Raw genomic sequence first — 26,573 nt, forward strand, 5'->3', positions numbered from 1 at the left:
GTTGCTGAACTAAAAAAAAAAAAAAAAAAAAAGCTCACCTAACCTCCACCGACGCATTAATCACTCATAAAAATTACTTTTTATAAATGTCGTTTTTGGATTTTATGACACTAGTGAAAACATTGTAGTTTATGTAAAGGAAAGCACAACAGCCTAATGAAAGCAGTTTATTACTTAGAATTCGATACAGTAGTCAACATTTTATTGAACATGGAATTATTGATGACTCAGCATTAGCAGAACAATGCAGAGATTAAATCTAACTTCGAGGCAAAAGCTTTAACTTTTACAGGAACTGTAGTTATTAAACTTTTATGCAAACTCTCAAATAAATGTTAAAATCAGGAACCAAGTGCACAAAAGATGCAATAAACAAAGAAAAAATAAAATAAAAACTTCCATCAAACTTATCCCAGAACAGAGAAAGAAACATTTGAAAAGGATCACAGTACCTAACGCTTGGAGAACAAACTACACCGTTAATGATCAGCAGCATAGAGGCCAAGAACAGGCCCACCTGGATAATCAAACACATCAAACATTCAGGAAGTAAATAAACTAGTATGATGTGTGAGTGTGAGAGTCATGAGTTTAATAAAAACTCATACCTAACAGACAGAAAGAATAACAATGAAGTGACTATGTTTGCAAAACCAGCAGGAAGGAAGTCATTCCTCAACCATTCCTAACAGATTCTGGTCAACAACAGCCTCTAAAAAAACAGAAAAACAGCACTTTGTATTATCGTTCAGTGGACTAAACAAGCTGCTTTGCTTTGTTATACACAAACACACGTGCGTCTGTGTCATACCTGGTTCCTTCAGGGCTTGTGCACTTCCTGCCAGCCCCGTCAGGTGCTCAGTGTTCCCATTGAGGATTTCTGCAGACAAGTTGTTATTCTGCTGCTCCTCCACAATCCTTTTCTGAAGCTCCTCCTAGTGTGTACACACACACGCACACGGTATAAAATTACACGTATTTGAAAGGCTTATTGCAGGTTTTACCCCCAATTCTGGATGAAAAAGACGCACCTGGCACATGACGGTGAGCTGCAGCGGTAAGTCATCTACTTTAACAAAGTCATCCTCGTCAGACTTTTGGCTCGTGTTACCTGAACTAACCTCCTGAAAACAAAATATAGACATCAACATATATTACATTATTTTATTTATTTTGTTTTAAAGGTAATGGTTTTCCATCGCAGCTGCATCTACAGACAGAAAACACACAGTGAGCCTGTGTGTGTTTTTCAGATGCAATAACATGTTGGAGAAAACTGTGGAATGGTTGGCAACCATTCACATAGATTTTGGGATTAACCATTTTTGATTCCTTTCTAGAAGGGTGTGAAGACATATTGATACATTTCTGGGAGTTGATTTACTGTACACTCCTAGCCAGCTCTTTTTTTTTTTTAATTTGAAGACGTGTTCAGATCAAAAGCACCAGCTACATACTGTATAAGGAAAATGGTGAGAATAGTGAGGAGGAATTCACAGCCATCAACAGTGGAAACAGAAAGTGAGCATGTGTATGGAATAGAGGCTTTAACTGCAAAGTCACAGTTGAGGTTTAAGGTCTTTATTAGTGAACAGTTGCCTATAGAAAAATACCTGTGGAACTGAAAGGACACCTAAACTCTGCTGTAATGTGTTGATTATCCATCTATTGATTTGTTTATTTTCTGGGACCAAACATGTTTTTCCTTATTTATGTTTTCCTCACACTGTCATGTATATCCTGTATATCTGTGAAGGAAGGTTCTGTAATGTGTTTTCTCATGTTTTTTACTAAAGAGAGAAAAAAAAAAAGTGAAAAACAAAGGAACAGCACAAACACACACACTGATGTTTTCAGGCTGAGGTGCTCCTATAATGCTGTTGTTGTTCTTCCTATTCATGTATTTAACTTACACTGTAAGGCTGTCGCTGCCAGATGACTTTAGTTTCTCTTCTTACCAATTGTTGTTAGTCTGGTCTGGATACTGGATACTACATCAGCACTTTCTTGTTTGAACTTACCTCCACATTGATCATGACAGGCGAGTCAGAGTCTGGGCTGCTGGATGCTGGAGGATCTTTGGGAAAACCCTGACTGTGAGAGTCTTCTGAGCTTCCTCCTGAGCCTGGAACTGCATCAGCATTATTCTTCTCCTCATTATTATTGTCATTGTCTTCCTCTACAACTTCTTCTTCTTCTTCTTCTAGCTGCTGCTGCTGCTGCTCCTCCTCCTCCAGGCTCCGGTGCTCCACTGACTGCTCAGTCCCAGAGGATCGGATGATTTCTGTGTGCAAACAGGAAAGTTTGGGATGAAGTAGTGGGAGGTTAACTACATATCACAGAGAAACTCTGCTGCTGGAGGGAAACATTAGTAACTCCATCAGTACCAGTCTGTGGATCCTTCTGCTCTGGTTTTATTTCTGCAGTTCCTTCAGCTCTGCCCTGGAACACAACACAGCAACACAAGTTGAGGACAATTACACTTTTCAGATACCCATGTTCAATTACAATTCAATAACAATTACAGTGACCAGCATTATTTCCAATTACAATTAAATAAAAAAAAAAAAAAAATTTATCCTCAGGAAGTCAAATTCAATTATGTTCTCAATTACTGAGCCTGCATTAATTAATGTAAAAAAAGTTCACCTCCCTCTTTCTGTTAGCATCTCTTATGATAACAGGTCTTAAATCAGCTCTAAACTTGGGGCCGGGACAACGCGTTGACGTAATCGATGGTGACCAAAACAAAGATGGCGGCGCCAGAGAATAACTAAAGGCAGGCATACACTGTGCAATTTTTGGCCCATTTTGAGCCAATTTTCGACTTGTGCGACTATTTTGTGGGATCGTGCGAGTCTCTGCTAGATCGTGTGTCGTGCATCGTGTAGTATACATGGGGTCACGAGAAGCCATTAACACCTCACGACCACTCACGAGTCGCACCTCGTGAGTGAGCTCCTTGTGAGGGTATCTCACAGTTGAAGCAGTGCCACGGACCGGCTTACTGTAGACGCTCACACTGCACGTGCGAGAATATCGTAGGACCGCTGTAAAATTCACAGACTGTCATTCCCACGTCTGTCCAGTCAGCTACTGGTCCATCACATCGCCGTCTTTTCTTTTTTAAAGTTCTTTTTGCTGAGATTTGTGAGCGTCTCTCCATTTCTGGGTTGTTCTTCTTCGTCTGTTTTAATGGCGACGCTTCAGTGTTCTTCTTCTTCTTCTAAGTTGTAAGTTGCATTTCAGGAAACAAGACCCCGAAGTGTCGTGTATGAACGTACAGTGTGAGCAGTCGCATTCGGGCTCTGCGTCTGAGTCGCACAGTTTGAGCTGGAGCTGAGTAAAACGATTGAAAAAAAAAATCGCACAGTGTATCCCAGCCTCAACGCAAATGGCTCCTTCGAGTTTCAAAAGTGCAAGGCAGTGAAGACACGCACTCGTTCGTCAAAGGCAGCTGTTCCCCGTAACCCTCCTTCATCCCGGGTGTGACCGTATGACAGCGCGTCAACTTGACAAGGAGAAAACACCCGCCGTGAGATCAGCAACATAAACATATATTGCAATGTTAAGGAATTCATTTTTTTTTTCATTTTAGCTATGCAAATCAACACATCGCAAAATTAATCATTTAAAAAATAATCAGTTATCCCAGCCCTATGTAAAATACACTAAAAACAAACATCTATCATCTAATTTATTTCCCATCTCTTGATTACCTTGTGAGGCTTCCTAATCAATGGAAATATAGGTTCTTATATTTTCGGTGGGGGCGTTTGAGCCTTTTTGTGTCGATTAAAAAAAAAATGTAAATGGTAAAATGTGGGAAAGCTTGATATGAAACATCTTTTATTAACTGTTAACGACATACATGTAGAAATGTAACATAAAACTGTAACATGGTTCCCCAGTTTTGTGTTAAATTATAATTGACAATTTTATAGAATTTTCACAGCAATTACAATTACAAAGTAAATTATCTAAACTCAATTACGACAGCAATATATTTTTTTTTAAATTACAATTATAATTGACCCCAACCCTGGCTGGAAGCCTGACCTTCTGTTCTGCGTATCCATCTGCAGAAACCTGTAAAGATGTCTGAACATCCACAGGTGGAGCATCAAACTCCTCCATCTCCTCCTCCATCTCATCCTCTCCACTGCCGTAGTTGGTCAGGGCCTGAACCTCTGCCTTAGAAAGACCTGAGCAGCAACGCACACAACACCACCATGGATTGAAGAGTGATGATGACCATGTGATTCAAACCCCGCCCACAAACTTTCACTCACTGATTGACAGAGGCACCCCCTGGCTATCTTCATCCTCCTCATCGTCACCCTCTGAGGTGGGACTGCTCCAGTGGGTTTTAGTGTCAGTCTGCAGGTAAAGCTGGAAGGCAGCAGCTCCTTCCTGCTCCGCTTCATCCTCTTCCTGTCAGAGGAAGTCACAGGCTGTGTTTGAAATGGCACTATGCACTACAAACTCAAAGAGTAATAAAGGTCCTATATCATGCAATTTTCTCAATTTGTTCTAAGAACGCCAACAACATAGTATTTATTTGAGGTTTATTTTCCCAAACTTGCCTTTTTTCCAAAGTTTTAGCCTCTGAAAAGTCACTTTCCGAGCAGTTCTAAAAAACGGGCTGTTTTGGAGCCTACTGGAGCGGCTATTGTGATTGTGAGTCCGTCTCAGTGCTTCAGGCTGTGTGTTTATCACAGCAGCAGCAGCGGAGATCAGCTGCTTCAAACACTGACCGGAGTGTTAAGCTGCTAAGTCACTTTCCTCTCCTCCTTATCTCTAACGACAGGAATAGTGCATATAAGGTGATAATCATTTGTTTTGCCCATAGTTTTGCGTTTAATTAAATTGTAAAAAACAGTTTTTATAGAATTTCCACGGCAATTACAGCAACAGATTTTTCCAATTCCGATTATAATTACATCATAATTGTTATTAATTACCAATTATGCAATTACAATTATAATTGATCCCAACCTGCTGTCTACTATATACTATGAGTATAGTGAGGAGAGCCTTGTTTTGTGTACTGTGATGGGGTAGGTGTGTATAAGCTTCTACACCCGTTGGGCTGATTAGACAACTGAGTGATGTTTGTTCTGTTTATTGTTTTCCTGAAAACTGCAGAAATAAAAAAAATTCTAATTGAAATTGTAATAAAATTCAAACTTAGGATGATGACCGTTCCCACTTAAGTATACTTTCAAAGTTTCCCAAGATGCATTTGGAACCTACTACGACAAAAACCTGAAGTACACTGAGGCTTAATATCTCTGTTGATTCTCCACCTTTGAAAGTTCTGAAAACATTTAAGGCCAGAAAGTGATCAAGTAGAAAATCAACTCATTTGATCCATTAAAAACTCACAGAAACACATTTCATGCTGACATTTCAGAGATTTCAAAACAAGAGCCCTATTACAAAAGCGTTAAAAACTAATGGAAGACAAGAAGAGGTGCTTTTGTTTTGACAAGGGGATGTTTGACTTTTAGCTTGAAGCTGGTCCCAGGATGATTTTACATTCCACTCGCAATGCATCATGGTTGAGTATGACTACTGTGCCCACTGTGCATACTTGAAAAACGTCCCGATATAGTATACAACCAGGTATTTCTTGTGTACTCTATCTTTCCACACTATCTAATGTGAACGCACTACATACTATAACGTACTCATTTTGACGTCAGACTTAGTAGTACATTAGTATGTGATTTTCTCTTTTCTCTCCAGTCCACATACCTTTCCTTCATCCGTGTCGGGAGGAGAAAGTGGTTTATTCCCTCCGTCTGCTGTGTTCTCCTGATTGGACGGAGACTTTAGCAAACAAGGTCATTAGCATGATGAAAATTAATAAAAATTTAACTAAAGATTAGTTAATAAACACAGTATGCAACTGACCTTCTGAGTATTCCTAGCTTTATGGAGTTGCACATCTCTCTTCTCATTTAAGTGTTTAACAGCCAAGGCCACGCTGCTGCTGCTGCTGCTACTGTCTAAGTCCTGCATCAGCCGAAAGAAGGCCAACTCATTGAAGAGGATCTCTGAGATCGCCACCAGCAGGTCCTCTCCACAGTCCTTCAGGGTGCGCCCCAGGAACTTACTGAGAGATTCCTGGACCACAGACTAAGTGTCAGATGGGAGGTTTTGAAAGATTGGAGCAGATAAAGGATGGAGTCACACCTGCAGGATGCCTCCCAGCTCTCTGTGGAAGAAATGCACAAACTCCTTGCCGTCATCATGTAGCTGCGTGAGGGCGAGAACCATGCGCCGCACAGACGTCAGCAGCTGAGGGGAACACACGTCATCCATGTTCTCCTGAAAGTAAATAATGAAGTAAATAAAATCATTTCGTAAAGTGCATTTAGAGGTAAACAATGTCAAGAAAAGCTGGTATACATTTATTACAGAATATTGGGGTAAATTATTGATAATTAATTACAATTATGGCATAATTGTGATTGAAAAAAATTAACTACAATTGTTGTAGTTGTTCTGAGAACCTTGCTACAGTTCTATGGCTTACACCTATGTAGTTAATCATATGTTCATGACAAGTTTACCTGTCACTTTTCTTGAAAAAACAATTTAAATTGAAGGCCATACAGAAAAACATTAAGGCCTATATTTCCATTGATTAGGAAGCCTAACAAGTTAACCAAGAGATAAAAAACAAATCAGATGATAGATTATTGTTTTTGTATATTCTAAAGCTGATTTAAGACATGGGTCAAAACTGACCTGTTATCATAAAAGATGCTAACAAAGCTAACAAGAGGGTGGCTACGTTTTATGGGTTAATTATTTCAGGCTCAGCAATTATGATTATTTGTTATTAAAATTTAGTAAACGAGAATGTAATTATAATTGACTTTCAGGGGAAAAATCATTGTAATTTTAGTTGTAATTGGGGAAAAATGAGTCACTGTAATCATAATTTGGTTGTATGGATAAATGAAGACGTAATTGTAATTTAAAAATGTACTTGACCCCAACCCTGGTGTCTACACAGGGTCAAACACAAGTATAGGCACAAATTGCCCAGTCCTCCCTTCCAGTGAAATCATTATTATTATTATTATTTTTATTATTAATAATAATAATAATAATAATAATAATAATAACAACAGACATTCTGAAAATAACCCTCTCCTAAGTTTTTCCTAGTTGTCCGTCTTACCTTTAGGAATGGAATGACTTCCGCCATGATGACTTTAATTTCACGATCCAGCTGCTGCGTGTCAATCTGAGGACAGTGAACGCCGCCGGCTCCACCCTCTGCTCACATACCGTACATAGAGAGTCAATCTTTACACAAACGCTACCACAATTGGAAGTGTTGCTGCTTTCTGCTAATAATGCTCAGACAGACACAGTCTCATTGTGTACCTTCTACTTTAGCAGCATTGGAGGCCTCAGAGTGGACTGCAGCTGCATTGCTGTTGTTGAAGCGGTTAGGCCCAGCTTTAAGATTTGTGCGCTCATAATCTCTAATCCTGGCCAACGCTTTGTCTAAATGAATCACTGTAGTGCCTGTCAGAGCAGCACAGACAGGAGAGCAGGAAGACACATGAGCAGGATAGAGGAAACACCAGGTTAACATTGCTTTAACAGGCCCTGAAAGCTTTGATGCTGAGGAGTGGAAAAGAGTTGGTGAGCATTGAAAAGCCAGAAGAAGAAAAGAGGACAAACATCTACCACCTCTGCTGCAGTCTCAAGCTATAAGCTGATCATTATGCACACATGATGAGAAGTGGCCTGTCTGTCACAGTGAAATGTGTGATTGAGGAATACTTTACCAAGTTCCTCATTGGCAAATGGCTCCATGTTGGAGGAGGTTGACATGATGCTGTCTTCATCCACAGAATCTGCCTCAGCCCTCGTCTTCATCACGCTCAGAGAGAGACTCCGCTCTGCCACTTCCTGCAATAGCACAAGCAACGTGGAACAGGCACAACTCATTGAATATCACTTATTTACGTGTAAAAATGAAAAAGTAAAGTGGAACAAGCTTTAAGAAATATGTTTTTCATAGGTCATATTTAGAACAAAAGGGATGGGGTGAAAATTTAAATTTAGAAAAAAAGAGACAAGTAAAGAAAAGTTTAGGAGATGTAGATTAGAAAATGTGAAAAGTGTGGAGAAAAGGTAACAAGTGCTCGAAACAAAGTCTTTACAAGTAAAAGTCACAGTGTGAGGTGCAGCTATATAACAATAACAGGTATCTTACTGCATCACTGGTAGTCAGACTCTCACTGGGTGTGAGCTCAGATTGAGAACCAGCAGCCCAAGCTCCAGGACCAAGATTGACCAAACACTCCTGAGCTGAACTTTTCTCAGCCAGGTGTCGGGCGACCAAGTCCTGTGAGGACATGAGGAGTAACAATTAACAACAGGTATTTAAACTATTAAATCAATTAAAAAGACCAATATGAATTGTTATTTATTTATTAGATTTCCAAAAAAGCATCTCCACCCTTTTCTTCCCTGCCCTGCGCATCACTATTGTTTCTTAAGCATGTGAAGTCCCTTTAAGATTACCACAGCAAGCATTTATTAACTGTATTTTTTTCCCCTGTGGGAATTTCTATCAATACCAAGTAAGAAACTATTATGACTAATTTTACAACTTTCATTTTTTTTGCCATAATTTTGATGAGACTTTGGAAAACGTCGATCTTTTTTCATTCATCATTTGTTGATTTTCTAATAATGTGCTGTTTTCTTTCACACACTAAAACGTGTATTTGACATGAGGAAAAAGTGAGTAGCGAGGACACCATGCAAAACCCTGTCACTTATTCTGTTACCAATCGGTCAAAAACAAGATTTGTTTGATTGCTTGTCTTTGACTTTCAATTGTAGTTGCAAGCTGAATATATGTTGAATAATATTTTATTACCAACCATTATTCATTTTTTGAATTTATCTTTCAATAAAAAAAATTGTAATTGAGAAATCCATTTGTAAGAGGATGCTTATTATCTGTCAAGTGAACAAGTTAACTAATTTAGCAGAGGTATTACCTGGTCTGCACCATATTGGCGTCATAACCACCTGGGTTATTAAATATATTGAGCATAAAAGGCAACTCTACATACCTGGAGGGAATAGAGCGCCCTCTGGCGTAAGTAGTCTGTGTTGAGGAGCTGCAGCTCGTGAAAGAGTTCGATGAGAAAATGGGGTCGTGATTCATTCTGGGAGATCAGTGTGGCCACCTCAGAGTAAATGGTCTCCCTCAGTGCTTCAAACAGTGAGAAGTCACTGCTGGCATCTAGAAATAAAAAATGCATATGCAATTAACCCCAACTATTGAGTGAAAGAAAATATTTGAAAATTAAAAAAACTGCTCATTTATTTAAGAGTGAGAATCCTCTGTGATAGACAAACTTAAGTTTAGTTGTGAATAAGAAACAAAGAGAAATGCATGGAATGGTGAGGTGACGTAGTTACAAAAAGATGCAGGGTGCATTTACCTGGTGCTTCTGTGCATGCAATTCTGTTAGATAGGAAGGGTGTTCTCCAAGCATAGGCTGTGAGTAAGATACATTAAAACGTCATAACAAAAATTAACTCAAAGTCAAAAGTAAAACAAGATCATGACTAAAAAAATGTGTAAGAAAAAGAAACAAGATGTTGAATTCCTAATAAAAAGAATACTTGGCATTAAAGTGAAAAGGGTGGTAAAATATGAATAGTGAAATGTAAAAGGACGGACAAAGTAAACGAGGCCTGACGGAGCATGTATAGTTCAGAGCGTACCAGAGGAGAGGTCGTTTCGCTTGTTCCCCAGCTTGGTTTTGCTTTTCAGTTTTTCTTGGGTGAGCTTATCCAACAGACTCTGGTTTTGGTCTTTGTGATGGGACAGGACTGCCCTCTGCTGGGCAAGCTCTGCACTGCTGCTCACACTGTCACTCTCATGACCTTGGAAAGTAACAACAGTATTCTAAATTATTTCTGTCATCAAGCATTGATTAGTTTTGCTGGAAAGGCAGTCAGTACGTAATAAAAAAAGACTCTCAAAAACTCCTAAAACATGGCTGACTAAAGCAGAATGCTACATCGATGTCGGAATGTCACCTTCACATGTTTTGCTGTGACCTTTGTTCCTCCTCCGTCTGCTCTTTGGAGTCTTGCTTCTGGATGCCAGGTTGGCTTGTGCAGAGGCTTTGCGACCAGTTTTAAAGGTCTTTGTAATGGTGGAGGGATCAACAGGATCAAGCATACTGCTGAAGCTTCCCTCGGACACTTTGTCAAAGTCCTGAGGTTGTGAGCGGCAGTTAGCATACATCGGGGATGAAGACAGAGACTCCTGGGGCTCTGATTTTGAGGCGAGATGGTGAAGTGCATTGTTTGTCTGCGAGGTATTAAGTAAGCCAGCCGGTCTGAAATAATCATGAAAGAAAAACATGAACAACAACAATGTTTGGCACATACACAGGTATTTAGCTTCAGGCAAAGCTGATGGGCACACCGTCTATCTGTTGAAGTGTTGAGAGGAGAGCGCTGCAGGGGAGGAGGAAAACTCATGTATTCTGTTTTCAGTGAAACGTTGTGGTCCTTCTGACGCACAGCGCTGGGCTGTTCAGTAACTGTTGGAGCAAATCCCCCAGGAGCAGCAGGGAACACTGGGTTTACATTCAGACCTTCAAACAGAAACAAACAAGAGAAGTGGTTTGATTGGATGAACAAAAAGGCAGCAAGTCAGAGGTCGGATTTTGTGTGTTTTCGGAGTTGCTTTGTGTATTCTCTCATTTTTAGAGTTTGTTTTCATTTAGGATTTTTTTTATGTAATTTTGTATATTATGTACTTCTTCAACTACAATTTCCAGATGTTGTTTTGGGGGCTGCACACAATTAGACCAATGCCCCCCCCCCGTGGCCCCCAGTTGCCCTTGTCTGATTTTTAAAAAAAATAATAATAATTCAATTGCATATCAATTTCAAATGTTAAAGCCGTGTAAAGTTGAACCTTCAATAAGTTTTACATTTTGTTTGTCTATGGCAGCATATCATAATGTGCCACAGCCATAGGAAACAACTAAACAACACTCTAAACCACTGTTTTTAGAAATAAAGTGTAAAAAGAAGCTAATGAAATGTGCATCGTACTGTGTGGGAAAGGGAACAGGCCAGTGGGTGGCAGGTTGTTGGGTGGAGGTTGCTGGGTGGAGGAAAAAGAGGCAAAGGCTCCAGGGGAGAGAAAGGGGCCAGAAATGGGTTCCTTCTTCTGTGTCTGCCAACCTGCAGCTGAGGAAGAACATGGTGGCAGCTGCTGTTGTCGAACAAGGTCGTTCAGTACCTGCTTGAGCCTGAGAGGGACAAAAACAAAATGAATTTTAAGAATGAAAAAGCAAAGGCACTTGATAATAAAAGAGTTGAGTCCATCCACTCTTGGCCTGGTTTTATGTACCTTTGGACGTTGTTTTGCTGCCATGCCAGCTGGGTGTAGCACTGGTTGAGCTGGTGCATAACAAAAATGACTTGAGGTGATGATACATTGTTGGGCAACACGCTAAACTGACCAGTCAGAAGCGTTTGCAACATGTATGATAGCGTCTGTGGATGTGAGATCAACAAGAACAGTGTTTGGTTTTTCATGGACCTGATGAACTGAAACAAAAAGGGTCCAACCTCACCAGGGTTGGGGTCAATTATAATTGTAATCGCGTAGTTGATCATTACAAATACTGTATGGCGTAACTATAATTGTAACTGTAATTGAAAACATCTGTTGCTGTTGTAATCGTAATTTAATTGTAATCAAGTTCAGATAAATGAATTTGTAATTGTAATTGATATGGAAATTCTCATGTTAGAGTTCTATGGCGTACACAAAGGTAGCTAATTATTAAAATATGTTTCAGATCAAGTTTTCCGACTACCTGTCAGTTCTATTGAGTATCATTTTATTTATTTTTTCAAATAAATTGAAATCGAAGGGTATACTGACAAAAAAAAGGCTCAGACGGCCACACCAAGAATATTAATACCAATATATTCATTGATAAGGAAACCAAGAGATGAGAAACAAAATGGATGAAAACTAATATTTTTAGTGTATTTTACAGCTGCTTTAAGACTATAATAAGAGATGCTAACAGAAAGCTAACACAAGAGGAAGGTCATGTTTTTTGGGGTTATTTATCAAAGGGTCAGGAACTGTGATTAATTATTATTATTATGAACAATTGAGAATGTAATTGTAATCTTTCAGGGGCAAAAATTTATAATTTTAGTTGTAATTGGGGAAAATGCCAGTCACTGTAATCATAATTAGGTTGTATGGATAAATGAAGATGTAATTGTAATTTAAAAATGTACTTGACCCCAACCCTGGTGTCTACAGCGTGTCAAACGCAAGTATAGGCACAAATGGCCCAGTCCTCCCTTCTAGTAAAATTACTATTATTATTATTATTATTAATAATAATAATAATAATAATAATAAAAAAAATAATAACAGACATTCTGAAATTGAATTGTGATTAATTGATTTGGAACTTTGGTAATTGAGAATGTAATAGTAATCGACTTTCAGTGGAAAAATTATATTTATAATTTAAATCGTAATTGGAAAAAATACCAGTCACCATAATCATAATTTTGTTTTAATTGATCATGAATTATTGAATCGTAATTGTAAAGGAAAGTTGTAATTGACCCTAACCCTGAACCTAACCGCCATTATCAACGCCATCATCCTACATGTGTGCGAGTGCACTGACCTGCTGGTCCTGCATGAGTGTCTGACACATGCTGGAGCTGAAGTCCAGCTGACTCTGTAAATTGCTGATCTGTTCCTGCCAGTGAGAAGAAGAACCTTCAGCAACAGAGAGCTCAGAAGCCCAGCGCAGGTTCTCCTGTCTTTGTGCTGATCCATGCTGAGTCGTAGACTGCTGCTGCCTGGCCTTGTTATGAAGACACCCGCTAACATCCCCTAAAAATGCCTCTGGAGGTTGCAAGTTGCTGGACACAAACATACATAACTTATTAGAGCCAATAATAAGCATTAGTGCTGCTATAAATATTGATATTTGTGTAAACAATTATTCACACCTTTCTTGGTTTTTCCTGTTGCTGTATGAGCTCTGGTTCCTGTTTTGTGAAAAGTCGTGTATGTCCTCATCGGAGCTACTTTCTGTACACACCTCCTGTGCCTCTTCACTAATCTCAGAGCGATATTCATGCTCATCACCATTTTCCTCTTCTTCATTAGTATCATCATCGTGGCAGCATGGAGTGGAGCCCCAGGTCGCCACTGTCCTGAAAATGAAGAAAATAAAACAAACAGGTTGTGATATGACGTATGGTTAGCTGCTGTCTCATGTAGAGAATATGTGAAGAACTCCAACACTGAATCAAAGCAAACCTTGTTGAGACTGTTTGTGAGGGTGTACCAATGCCCTCCTGGTCTTCGATGCGGCTGGGTGAGCCTTCATGTCCGCTACGTCTCTGGTGTTCTGCCATTAGCGACTCCAAATGCTTCCTGCGCTGCCGCAGCTCCTCCCTCAACATCTGGTGGCGACGCATTTCCGACCAAAGCTGTTGGGGGTGAGAAAAAAATAAATAAAAAGACAAAAAATTAACAAATAAAAAGATATCATGTCAGGTGTCTTTGAATCTGCAGCACTAAGTTCTTCACCTCTTTGTCAGTGACTGAGGAAATAGCAGCTTCTGGAGCTGTTGGTTTCAGCACAGCTGAGTTGGTTTTGTGTGCTGAAGAGGCAGAATTGTGACCAGCAGCAGGAGTGGAGACAGCAAGAGGAGCCTTCTTCAACAAACCTTGTTGATTTGTTGAGTTGGACACAGAAGACTGAAAAAGAAGAACCCAATTATTAGATCAACTTTTTAAGGTTTCTGGGGCACAGAACTTTGGATTGCCACTTTTCATGGCAATAATGACTAATGGATGGACACTCAGTCACTTTACAGAATTAAGGGATTATTCTTTCACTCCACTTAGTGGTGGCAAACTACTATTGTAGCCACAGCTGCTCTGGGGCAGACTGACGGAAGCGAGGCTGCCAAAGTGTGCCATCGGCCCCTCCGACCACCACCAACACTCACACACTACATTCATACTAGGCAATGTGGGTGAAGTGCCTTGCCCAAGGACACAATGACAGATACCACTGAGGTGACTGGAATTCTCAGTGGTCTCCCATCCCAGACCTGTTAGCTTCTGAGATCTAACGGGATCGGGCAATGACAGGCTGGTATGACCTTCTAATTTCAGACTTGAAAACAAATGACAACCTACCATTATTGACTTTAAATCTACTGTAATTTTTACTGAACTGATTTTGGATCACTGCAAACAACAGTAAAAAATATCTTGTAAATAAAGAGAAGGTTCCATTACTTCATTATAAAGTGCAACAATTCCACAATACCAACCATTCTTTGTAAGATTTAAGATGTGCTTTAATCATAACAAATAGGTTAATTAATTTTAAGATATTAAAAATGCCAAAACATGTATTTGTTCCATTTGTGAACATCTTTGTATATGTACATGTGTAACTGAAGAGATTTAGTACCTGGAAGTCAGGACAAGCCCACTGCAGATCCTGTATCTTGCCTTGGATTTCAATGAGCCTCTGGCGCTCCTCATGGAGCTGCTTTAGCTCCTCCTTCTGCTGACGCAGCTTCTCCTCATACAGTTTCTCTCTGTCAGATGAAGCAGGAGTGTCATGCTCATTCACCATTACTGAACCTAATCTACATTAAACACATTTTTTGACTTTTTTTTTTTTAGAAAAGATCAAATCAAATATATACTGGACTGTTGTTGACCGTTATAAGAAGCCATACCTGGCCTTGGTAGAGAGAGATACACTTCTGGGACTTTTGTTACATCCTAAACTCAAAGTCCCAGGAGCAGAAGGTACAGGCCCTCTGGTGTTATTTGGCTGTTGGTCTAAAGCTTCATCCTCATTAGCTGTGGTAGCATCTGTGTCATCACTCTGAATAGAAAGAGACAAGGTTAACATTTCCGCTAGAAAGATTTTAAATCTGGTGCAAAATGAAGGAGACCTTGCAAGCTAATTTACTTAATTTTTACTACAAATGAAATAAAAATTAAAAAACAGACAAATAAATCCAAGCATTTTCATACTTTAATGAATTATCTACCACACCTGAACCATGGCCACCAGCTCTTGCAGCTGCCGGAGTTTCTGCTTTGCTGTCAGGCGTTGACCATTTGGAGAAAGACGTGCATCGTTTGCAGTGCTGCTCCTCCGACTGGACTGTGAAGCCTCACTGTCAGGAGCCATTGCCTGGGCTCCCACTTCATTTCCAAGACCTTCTTCATCTTCATCCTCATCCTTCACTGGATCATAGGGGATGTTTCTATTATACTGACACTCTGAATGCAAACAAAGTCACAAAAACATTTATTTCTTTTAGTATAGTGCATATTAAAAATGATTAAAAACAGGCAAGTGATGTGGCGCAATGTGCATAACTCCTCCTGGGAGACACTTTATATGATGGAGTTTTGCCTTATGAAGCACTAACTTTACAAAGCAGAGCCATAAGTTGAGTTCATCATACAGGGTACCTTGCTCATACAAATCCATTGTTCTTAAAATCAGGTCCTTTTAAATTCTGGGACGAGTTAAATTTAAAACATATCAGATATTGTACAAAGCATGGAATAAATTATTACCAAGCAACATCCAAAAAATGTTTATGTTTAGGGAGGGAACATATATTTTAAGAAGGAATTATAATTTTAAACAGCCTACCATCCGTTCAACTCTAAGAAAAATATGTGCATCTCTGTTTATGGTGATGGAATAAACTAGGTGAGGACATCAAAATGCACGACAATAAAAGAATTTAAAAGCAGCGATAAACAAACCTTTTTGATCAGCTTCAGAGAACTGGACAGTTATAAATGTATACCTCTTTTAAAAAGGATTTTACCGAGATAGTTTGTATTTAAGTGCTCATTTATAATAATAAAAAAAAAGAATTTATGAATTAGGTATGTTTTTATAGATTGTAAAATTTTATGATGTAAAAGGGAGTGAACTTGATAAGCTTTGCTTCTTTTAGCCCCCTCTTGAACGTGCACTTTATCAATTTGTACCTTTTTAACTTTTTGTGCTTGTTTGAGATAAATAATCAAATCAAACTTGATATTGACTCATATCAAAACTATTGCTTTGTAAAAAGAATGCAGTGGAATTCATTACAAAAAAACTTTCAAATAAAAGATGCTACAAATGAGAGGCTGAGACGATGGTGTGATGACAAGGTGCAACAGAGGTTTGTGTACCAATGACTAAGGGAATAGCAAGGCTGCGGAGATTGGCAGCCAACCGATTGTTGATTTCACACTCGGTGTTGAGTCTGCCGTCGCGGTTGTTGGAGGTGCCGCTCCTCAAGCCATGTCTATTCGTCAGGCTGTTCATTTCAGCCCAGTTCCTGCTTCCCTGTGAGTTTCTGAACAGATAAACCAAAGTGACATTTAGAGTGTTAGCACTGAGACCAAACAGGAAATAATGCATCAGACAGCTATATAATACAATTCCTTAAGCCTTTTGTAAATGTTACAAACACACCTAATGTTGGTGACAGGTCTGTGACTCTCTCGCTCCGAGTCAAACACAGCTTCGAAAATGGAACTATCCTCAGTGGGGTTTTCCTCATCGTCTTCCTCTTCCTCCTCATCATCTCGTTTCACATTCTCATTGACCGCATCCACCATCATGTCAGAAGTCTGTTCGTAATACTGAACCAACTCCCGCAGCTCGTTCAGACGTTTGTGGACCTCCTTCAGCTTTCTGGAATAACAAAGAATGAACATGATCACCAATTAAATTTAATAATTAAACCAATTACCTTACAATGTAATGTTAATGTGTTCCACTCTTGGATCGAAGCTTTAAAAGATTGGACATTTAGCGTTTCAAGAAACACAAAGACTGAAACTTGTCACAAGGCAACCATGTAGGAGAGTTTGTTGTTGTAGGAAACACAACACCACCATTTGTTATACGACACCAAATGAGGAGCTGGCGAGCCTATTTCTCTTCTTCGAGCTGATTGTATTTTTGTGTCATGGTTGTGCACCTGAGCTTGTCGGCAGAATGTGAAGTCTCATGTTGATGAGCAAGCAAAGCATGACGAGACACAGGAGCTGAAGCTCCATTAGAAGAAACATCTGAAGATCCACCAATGCTCACACTTAACTGTGCGGACATACCACGACCTGAAATGGAGAAAAAGACTTGTGAAAAAAAACTTCAGAGTGGCATAAAAAAATCTAAATGAATGAAATGTTTTTACGGGAGTTGTTGAGTGTCTGATCTCTGAGTGAATGCAGCTCTTGAAGGATCTTGTCCATAGTTTGCTTTTTATCTTGGAGTTCCTGCAGTTTGGTGAGTGTAACACTAGCGGCTGCTGCTCCCGTGTCGAGACCAGTGTGTGGGCCGGAGGCCGAGTGGAGGAGAGGTCTGTGCTGAGGTGGGCCCACAGCCTGGGGAGAGCGAGCCCAGCACACTTCTCTGGAGAGAGAGAGACTCTCGGCCTGACGGCGGTTATCTGGCACTGCTTTGGACTGCATGAGGGAGAAAAAAATATTTACTATACTATTTATTTACTTATTCTATAAAATATACAATAGGTAAAGGCAGCATTTTTATGTGGCTTTACCTGCGAGTCATGTAACTGGTTGTGGTAACGCTGGATTAATTCGTTTAACTCGTCATTCAGTTCAGATGTGATGCTCAGACCAGACACGCTGCCTGTGGTTTCCGTCACAACTGACAACAAAAACAAATGACAGAAGAAATGTAGAGACAAAAATGAAATGTTTTTTTTTACATAATGTTCACTCAATTGCTGAAAAAAACAGATAACTTAACAAAAATATTGGACCACCAGATATTTTATTTTTTTAATGATCATTTGAACAAGTTTCAAACAATGTTTTCATTGTAAGAACATTTGACACAAGCTACTGACTTAACAAGTGAAGGTTTCTTGTCTATGAGAAATTAAAGCTCTGTGATATAACAAAATATGAGATCTATCAATGTTTTCTCATATGCCATATAGAAAAACACAATATAATTCCCACCAACATAGCTTTATTTCAAAGCTCATTTTGCAATTAAATAATGGTTTAGCTATAGCTTGTAGTACTTGTCCCGTCTGCTTCTCACACAAACTCTGCCCTGCAGTAGAGGAATTGGTAAGCAAGAAAAAGCAAACAGCTCAGGTATTTGAACAGAGTGTAACCATCCGGTGTGCAAATTCAAACATGTTCTTACTTTGAGCACAACTTATCGAAATGTGGTATAATCTAAATCAGATATACTCTAATCAGAGCTAATCGAGATAGACCATAAATTGGTATTGCTGTTTTTAGAAGAAAAAAAAAAAAAAAAGATTTTTAATTTGGGAAATTTGACTCACCGTTGTCTTCAAAAGCGAGTTCTGCATTGTGCTGCAGGGCCATCAGAGCTTCCCGTTGGCCCTGTAGGGCCATCAGAGCTTCCTGTTGGCCCTGCAGGGCCCTTAGCTGCTCTTGCTGCTCCAGCATCTTCTTCAGCAGTTCGTGCTGCTTACGCAGATTATCCAGTTCCTCCTTCTGGTCACTGCCTGTAGCGCCTGCTCTGCCAGTCTACAGAAAACACATCGCTTGAAATTTAAAAAACACTACAAAATAAGACCTACATTATCAGTCAATAAAGATGACATGCCTTTATATGCAAACCATGGATCAAACCTCAGTGTTTTGGTGCACTTTGCTTTGTTTCATTTTGTCCGTAAATCTGGAGAAATGAAGTCATAGTAGCACTGCTAGGTTTTTTTCCACTGTAAATATAATTATTTTTTCATGCAGCCTACATTATTTTCAGATTACCTTTATTCGTGCAACAAACACCAAAGTGGCCCAGAGCAGTATCTGATCACTCTGCTTAGGAATGTTGACAAGGTCATTAACAAAGCAATACCAGAAGCAGTAACAAACCTTTAAAAAGATTCAGCAATAATCAAGTACTTTGCTGTCGAGAACTATTTCTTACACCACATTTGTATGATTCAACCCGGTGGATGAAAATACTGGCAATCATCATCCTCATGTTTACAAAAGAACAAACCTCAGTGTTTAGACAGGTGCTTTCTGCCTGGGACTCTGAGCCAACTGCAGAATCTCCAGTCCCAACATCCTCTTCCTCATTTTCTCGTGCCTGAAGCATCACAGAGAACAGCAAATGATTGAAAAAGGAGAAAGACTTATTCATGAATTCATTATCAGGCCTCTTTTATGACCTTTGAAATGAGAAAAATCTACCAAAGAAAGGAACTTCTTTACCTATTCAATCAATCAAACTTTGTTTATAGAGCGCCTTTCTCACAAATTCAATTGCAGATCAAACTGCTTCACAGAAATTTGACAAAAGTTAAAAATGATAAAAAGGTTTAGAGACTAAGTCATTATTATTATCATTATTATAATTATTTATTTTTTAAAGACACAAGCAGGAAGCCAGTGAGAAAACATGCTGAAGCAACTGCATAACTATGTTCATTTCAACTCTGAAACAATCAATGTGGTTTAACATAATAAAACTTTGTCCAGTCAAACACTGAAGCAACAAATTCAGACATGCAAAAGCATTTAGAAGTAGAAACACTGCTGACTTACAAGCATTTTCTGCAGGAAGCGTAAATAGGAGCGCTCCTGCTCTTTGAGGTGGTTAATGAGATGAGAGAGTCGCTCCACATTGGCCGGCACGTCGTTCTTTTCCATCAGATCTTCAAGCATGGAACTGGCCTTGCTGATGTACTCCCGAATCTGGATCACCTTACCAACCACCTAAAACCAATAACATAAAAAGTGGTGGGGGTTCAATAAAGGGAAACTAAAGTATCTAAATCAGATGTTTAAAATGCTGTGTATTCAGAGCACAGCCTCTGAATACATGATAAGGGCAGAAAGAGAGAGCAGAAAGCTCAGTGAGCACCAAGGGTGGCATATTTATAAATTGGCCTAAATACAGACTCATTTCAGCAGCACTACTAGCTCTCCCTCTCTTTTCCTAGTTTTAGACACATTCAAATTAAGCACAAAAACTGTGCTTAATGATAACAAAACTAAACTAATAATCAGCTTTTTACAATTAGCCTGCTGCACTGTCACTTTTTGAAAAGTGGTCAAGTGTAGAATTATGTACTGTACTAATAATGAATCCATTATCTATATCAGGTCTCATAACCTAGTACTAACACCAATAATTCATAATAAAAATCCTTAGTTTTTGATCTGACCAAATAACAGCAGCATGTGATGTTAGTAAATGTAAGAGAAATCAATGATTGTGCCACTTGTTTTTCCATTGGGACCAGGTGGGGGTTAAGGATCTTATGAAATCCCTAAAACCAATCAAACAATGGGGCACTACCAGCCATTGATACCCAGTTGCTTTTTTTTTCATGGTTTATAATACAAAGGAGAAAAAGGTACAAAAATATGTACCAAGGAGAAAATATGCCATAAACAGTATATTGATTATCAATAGCCGGACAAGTCAAACCAATATCACCAGACATGTTGGTAAGACATAGATGCTACTCTGTCAAGTCTTCATTTATTGCATAATTTTAGGGCCTTTAACTTTCTCCTTTAGCTGTTTATTTGCCAGTAGTCAAACCATCTACCAGATGTATGACTTGACCATCACAGATCTTTCTCTTTGTTTGTCTATTGAGTTACTTTTGCAGAATGTTTTAAGTCCTGATCCATCCCGCACACTAAGCCCAATCCAGTACTAAATTTTAAATCCTGAGGAACATTGTTTCAACTTATGACATCACATTTAGCCAAACACCAACAAAAATATTCTGTTGTTGGAGGCATCGTGCAGCAAATTGCAGCCGTTTTGCTTTGTCATGCTTTTCTAATGAAGTTCTTGATTTGTCTGTGTGACTCTCCACAGTTCTCTGAACATCAATCAGACACAAGTAGATCTTTCATCTTATTCGTTCATAGGATGGAATTTCAAAGCTGTGGAAGCTCCCAAATATTGACTTTGACACATATGCTTTTAGTTTTATTTAGAGGTGTCTCAATCCAATACTGACATTGGTCCGATATCAGCCAAAAACCAAATATTTGATTTTATCGGACAGCGTCTAATATCGCCGATGTCTATTATATTATATTCATTCAATTGTAGAGTACTGTAGATATTATGTTGAAAGTTAAAATGTATGTAACCAATTGGTTAATAATAAATGGGTCAGTTTTTCTCATACCTACTGTTGCTGACTATTGTTCTCTGTTTGAGTAACATCACTTGATCAAGTCTTTTCTAACATTCCACACTACAAAATAAGTAAAAAGAGCTGTTTGATTCGTGCTGATATTGGATCGGATAAAACCCAAGGCTGCAATATCGAAATCATATCGAAAGTGAAAAAGTTGTATTGGGACATCCCAAGTTTTATTCTTAAGGGGTGTTTTTTAACTGTCTTTATTATCACGATCAGTGAAGCAGTGACAAATTCCTCTGTCACCCAGACTTGAACCACACCTAAAATGTATTATTGATCTGGAATAGCTCACTTCTGGCCATGGAACAGCTAAATATACAATTCTCTAAGTGTTTAGGCCATAAAAAATTGGCGACAAATCCTACAGAATTCTCCTATTTTGTTAGTGAATAGAATATAAACTGAAGCTTAAAGCCTGCCCTTAAATAATCTCTTCAGAGTTTATCTACAAATTGATGATAAAGTTGTAGACCTCTCCATTCTTTACATTGCTCAAAATCACAAGGTATCAGTAATAAAAGATTAAAAAAAAGATAGCTTTAACAAACCAAACTTTACCTGGCTGCTGTCTAATCTCAGCTCTGCTATGGCGAGTTGTCTGAGTGCAAGGAGATCTCTTCCTGTGCCACTGCGATCCGGTCTTGCAGGTTCTTTGGTAGGAATGGCGGTGGTTAAAGTCTCCCTGAGTCCCTGGCTGTGCTTCCTCGTCTCCTTGGTGATCGCTGGGGTGGCTGGAGCAGAGGAGGAGGGTGGAAGCAACTCCTTGCTTTTGTTAGTGTTCACATGCAGCGGGAGAAAGTTGTACGGTTTCTTGTTCTCTCCAGCCAACTGACGCTGATTGTTGGCAGTTGTGACACGCCCCTGGGAATCGCTGCCAACGCTCCTCTGAGTAAGAACAGCAAAAATGCAATTCATACAAATCGCAATTAAATTATTATTCTGAAATCATGATTGATTTATTTTAATATTCTCATCAAAATACGTATCTATGATTCCACCTTAAATCAATTATTGTTCTAACTTATTGTCATTAACGAAGCAGCAAAACAATATAAGCCGAACTATTAAAAAAAATATTACAGTAGCTTGTTTAGCACTGTACTGATGTTTGGTTTAATGATTGGATAGCGCAAATATTTTATTAAGAATAATATGATTGCATCCATCTTATACCTTTTTTTCCATTATAGGTTAAAACATTTTTTTTATTAAAAATAGAAAAAAAAGGATGAGACATTTTAGTCAAGTTAACGGTTGACCTCAATCAAACTTTTTACTGAAACTTTGCATAATGCTCTAAAAAATTGTATCGCAAAAGGCCAAACAGGACAAGCATACAATGTATCAATTTTAATTGATTGTTTCAGATGAGGAAAAATAACCTATATTGCACTTGTTCAAGTAATCAGGGTACCTCAAAACACAGAATTGATCAGCATTTTTACCTCATCCAAGTCTGTGAAATTGATCCTCTGACGGAGCTTGTCCAGCTCAGCCTGGTCTGGGACAGACATTTGGGTGGAATATTTAATGTGGGGAAAGGAATGTGGAGTCCGAGCTCTCCTTCGACCTGCCCCAGGGGTGGACTCAGGCGAAATATCATTCGTCAGTCGGCTTTCCACCACCGCAGCCGACAACTTTTTCTTGTTTTTTTCTGTTGATCTGTTGGCTTTGTTCTGATGCACACCCCAATCCTGTTATTAATTACAAAGACAACGTTCACATGTGCACATTACATACAAAAGCATAAAAGAGTATGTCCAAATAGACTTTTTTTTTTTTTTTAAATCACTGTTTACAATACATTTGAAAGTGTGTGATAAGTATGAAGTCAAGGGCTTTCCATCAAATACATTTTTTATGTTCATCCATTACCATGTTGTTGAGTCTGTCCACCAAACTGCCATTAGTTACAGTCCAGTTGTGCAGCTCTTCTGCACTGTCATCAAATGGAGTACCTCCGGTTGCCATGTCAGCGTCTTATACAGCTCGCTGGAATTCACAACAAACAGTTACTGGTAACTTAACATAAAGCACTGAAAACCAAGTTCAGTAATGATGGACAGCAAATTCCTTACATTAATCTACCCACAGAAAACAATTGCTTTAGGGTTTATTACCTATACAAAGGAGGTTTGATTTTCATCAGCATTTATTTATTTGTTGGTCTCTCTGTCTCTGTCTGTCTGTTAGAAGAATTACATCAAAAGTGCTTAATGGATTTTGACAATTTTTAAACCCAAAATAGATGTTACACCATGGAAGATTCCAGTAAATTTTGGAAGGGATCCGGATCAATACACCGGTACTGGATCAAAAACATAGTCTCATCATAGGCGAAATTTCAAAAATGTATATCATTTTTTAATAGACCGATCTTCATGAAATGTGTGAATTATGCCAGGTTGGTTCATTGATCAATGACTACCCCACCAAGTTTCATCCACATCAGATCCAGATTTCACATTTTAATGGGGTTTTTTCATACACCCTATTGTATTGTTAATAATGGGGAGAGACATTTCTTAACAAGCCTCTCAAGTGTAAATGATCATGAATCACTTATCCAACTAGCAAAGAGGATATTCAGTGGTTTGTGGAATAAGTGTTATTTTCTTGTTAGATTATTAAATAGTAAATACATGCCAAAATGATGTGTGGTTACTAGGGTCCATGTCGAGATTTCGTTAGGGTGCAGCAGAAAACATACAACTATACAGAGATGGGGGAGGTGAACACTGAGATAAACATTAAAAGGAACATTAATTTAAGCTGTGAAAGCTACCTTTAACGATAATATGCATGTATGTCTACCAACAGATGGTAAAATCACCTGCTTCAGATAACAGACAAGTTTAAAACAGTGTCACTATGTCTGATCCCTAGCATTAGCTGCCATCAAGGCAAAAAGTGGCCCGCTACAGTTCCCGGGGAAGATGTTATTCTAGAACCGCTTTCTGTTGAATTGAAGCCGGACAACTCAGAAACAGTCTTGGGTTCCCTTCACAGAAAGTGATGCGACGGCCACAGAAAAGCACCGCAGTGTGCCTATACAAGGCTTTTTTGCGACTTAGCTTCGTACAAAAACCGTACCTGTCCCACTCCAACCGTCGCCATAGTAACAGCCCGACCAGTTTTTTTTTTTACTTCAGCCTCGCGGCAGCAGTCTATGGTAGCAGGCTACAACATGCTAGCTTAGCACTGTTATGGGCCAACTGGTGACCATTTGAAACGGTGCTTCAATATTCACTGCACTGCGAAAACAATGTTATAATGCAGTCACCACCAGCAACATTAGCTCTATATAAACAATAATACAAACAAGCTACTAGTGGCTAAAATAGGATAAAACTGTGTTTTGCCGTTCATACTAGCGAACTAACTTGGACGTCAGACACCAATTTACCTTCAACACCACAAACTGCTCACAGCAGTGCAAACTTTAAATACCTTGATTGGAGTTATAGCAAATAACCCTAAACAGAACAAAAATAAAATAAAATGTCGCCTTCACCATGTTACATAAAATGTATCTGCATATATAATTACCCTTTTCTTCGATAAACTGTAAGGTTAATTTGTTGTTTTTGGTCAGCACTTGCTGACAGCTAGCTAACCAAATCCGAGTGCTGGTTTTACCATTTGAAGTCAGCGACAGACAAGTAGTGTCGTTGTTCAGCAACTCCTGTAGATTCCAAAAAAAAAATGTTTTAAACACCCTCCTTTCGTCCGCTGCGAGCCATCTGTTCAATATCAACATCTGCTGAGTGCTCGGCCGTAGTAACTAATGAAAGTGGTCTTTCTCTCATGTACATCATCCCAACGCCAGGGGGTGCTAAACAACAGCCAGTCACACATTTCAACTTCCGCCTCCGAGCACATTTCCCCGGAAACACTTTACCGTGTTTTTTTTTTGTTAGTTTGTTTTGGTTTTCTTATAGAACACAAATGAGCGATTACAACAGTTTACATTACAGCAAGGGATAACATACAATAGCTAAGAATAAAAGGAAAAAGAACTAAGAAAACGACACGCACAAAAAACAGCAGGAAAGCATTTAGTTATCCTGAGGTTTCAAATGTTTACAGGCTGAATGGAACAGTTTAACATATTTTATAGTATTGAAGAATTGATGTAGCTCGTTTTCAAAATGATGTCCGTTATATATATATATATATATATATATATATATATATATATATATATATATATATATATATATAATATTAATATACATATATATGTATATTAATATATGTACATAACCTTCCCTTTTATAACATTTATACCTTAATTGTAAAGTGTGTTCTACATATATATATAATGAAACTCCGATTTTATTATTTTATTTTAATCTTGTTGTTTTGCACAAAATTAATAACATTTATTTTTTTCATGTGTACATGGTTCTCACACTTGCTTTGGCAATGTAAACCAGTTTCCTCATGCCAATAAAGCTGTTTTGAATTGAACTGAGAGAGAGAGAGAGAGAGAGAGAGAGAGAGAGATTTGAAATTTTGCAAAACACTTTATTTACACAGATAAAGTTTATTTACACAGATTAAGTTTTACAATTCAATTCAATAAAGTGCTTAAAGTGCTCATGCATTAAAAACCCGGTTTGTTTTAAAAAAGAGAGAGTGTGTGAAAACCAACTCTTCATCCACAACTGAACAAACATTATTATTAAAACACCAGCGCTTTTTAAAAGCGTCCAAAAGAGAGAGAGAGAGAGTTAAGAACTACAAATGAACTTAATTCTGTTGATTCTTGTTTTTTATTTTTTTATTTTGCAATTGAAAGACGCCATTATGTTATTATTATTATTACTCACCTTAGTTACTTACAAACATTGCATTTTGAACATATTCAAGGTAAGTTACGGATAGGTGAAGTATTTTTTTACATGACAAAATTTAAATTGAGCACATCTGATCTGAGACAATCTGATTGGTTATTTCTGTAGGTGTGATTGACATGTTCATGTCCACTCAGTTTTCCAAGGAGGTGGCTTATTTAGAACAGGCAATAAACCCCTTTGGTTTCACAAAGGCAGGACTGGAAATTCTAACATTTGCCAAGCAGTGCCCATACCTGTTGTTCAGTGTAAAAATTACTACTTTCTGACACACACACACACTTTGGCCGATGTTTGGATGATAGATTAAAGATGCTCAGCGCGGCCTCTCTACAGCTTATATTAACTTTTATTTTGCTCAAATCAATCAATCAATTAGTATAAATATCTCCATAT

At 38.6% G+C, this 26,573-nt stretch overlaps 1 protein-coding gene across 6 annotated transcripts; it reads right to left on the reverse strand.

Annotated features, from left to right (window-relative positions):
- Positions 1 to 233: 233 nt before the first annotated feature.
- Positions 234 to 25,162, reverse strand: pcm1 (pericentriolar material 1). Of its 6 annotated transcripts, none has more exons than XM_028444747.1 (40): positions 24,958 to 25,162; positions 23,194 to 23,310; positions 22,764 to 23,012; positions 21,877 to 22,203; positions 19,691 to 19,861; positions 19,143 to 19,232; positions 18,454 to 18,661; positions 17,689 to 17,798; positions 17,323 to 17,593; positions 17,107 to 17,245; positions 16,596 to 16,817; positions 16,310 to 16,476; positions 15,162 to 15,391; positions 14,836 to 14,987; positions 14,562 to 14,691; positions 13,664 to 13,834; positions 13,391 to 13,563; positions 13,078 to 13,284; positions 12,747 to 12,987; positions 11,432 to 11,577; positions 11,131 to 11,330; positions 10,493 to 10,664; positions 10,099 to 10,403; positions 9,781 to 9,942; positions 9,495 to 9,551; positions 9,120 to 9,292; positions 8,249 to 8,380; positions 7,818 to 7,941; positions 7,408 to 7,551; positions 7,199 to 7,296; positions 6,202 to 6,336; positions 5,920 to 6,132; positions 5,761 to 5,820; positions 4,293 to 4,434; positions 4,060 to 4,205; positions 2,388 to 2,442; positions 2,022 to 2,284; positions 1,032 to 1,124; positions 812 to 935; positions 235 to 712 (listed from the first exon to the last, which is right to left on the reverse strand). In XM_028444747.1, exons 2-40 carry the CDS (start codon positions 23,287 to 23,289, stop codon positions 669 to 671), a joined length of 6,342 nt encoding a protein of 2,113 aa, XP_028300548.1. In that variant the 5' UTR covers positions 23,290 to 23,310; positions 24,958 to 25,162; the 3' UTR covers positions 235 to 668. The 6 variants fall into 6 exon arrangements, with proteins under 6 accessions (XP_028300558.1, XP_028300548.1, XP_028300524.1 ...); XM_028444723.1 differs by having other exon boundaries at positions 5,761 to 5,835; XM_028444732.1 differs by having other exon boundaries at positions 5,761 to 5,835; positions 24,868 to 25,162.
- Between the last annotated feature and the right edge of the window lie 1,411 nt (positions 25,163 to 26,573).

This window comes from Gouania willdenowi, chromosome 1 (genome assembly GCF_900634775.1).
Source record: "Gouania willdenowi chromosome 1, fGouWil2.1, whole genome shotgun sequence".
Classification (NCBI taxonomy): Eukaryota; Metazoa; Chordata; class Actinopteri; order Blenniiformes; family Gobiesocidae; genus Gouania; species Gouania willdenowi.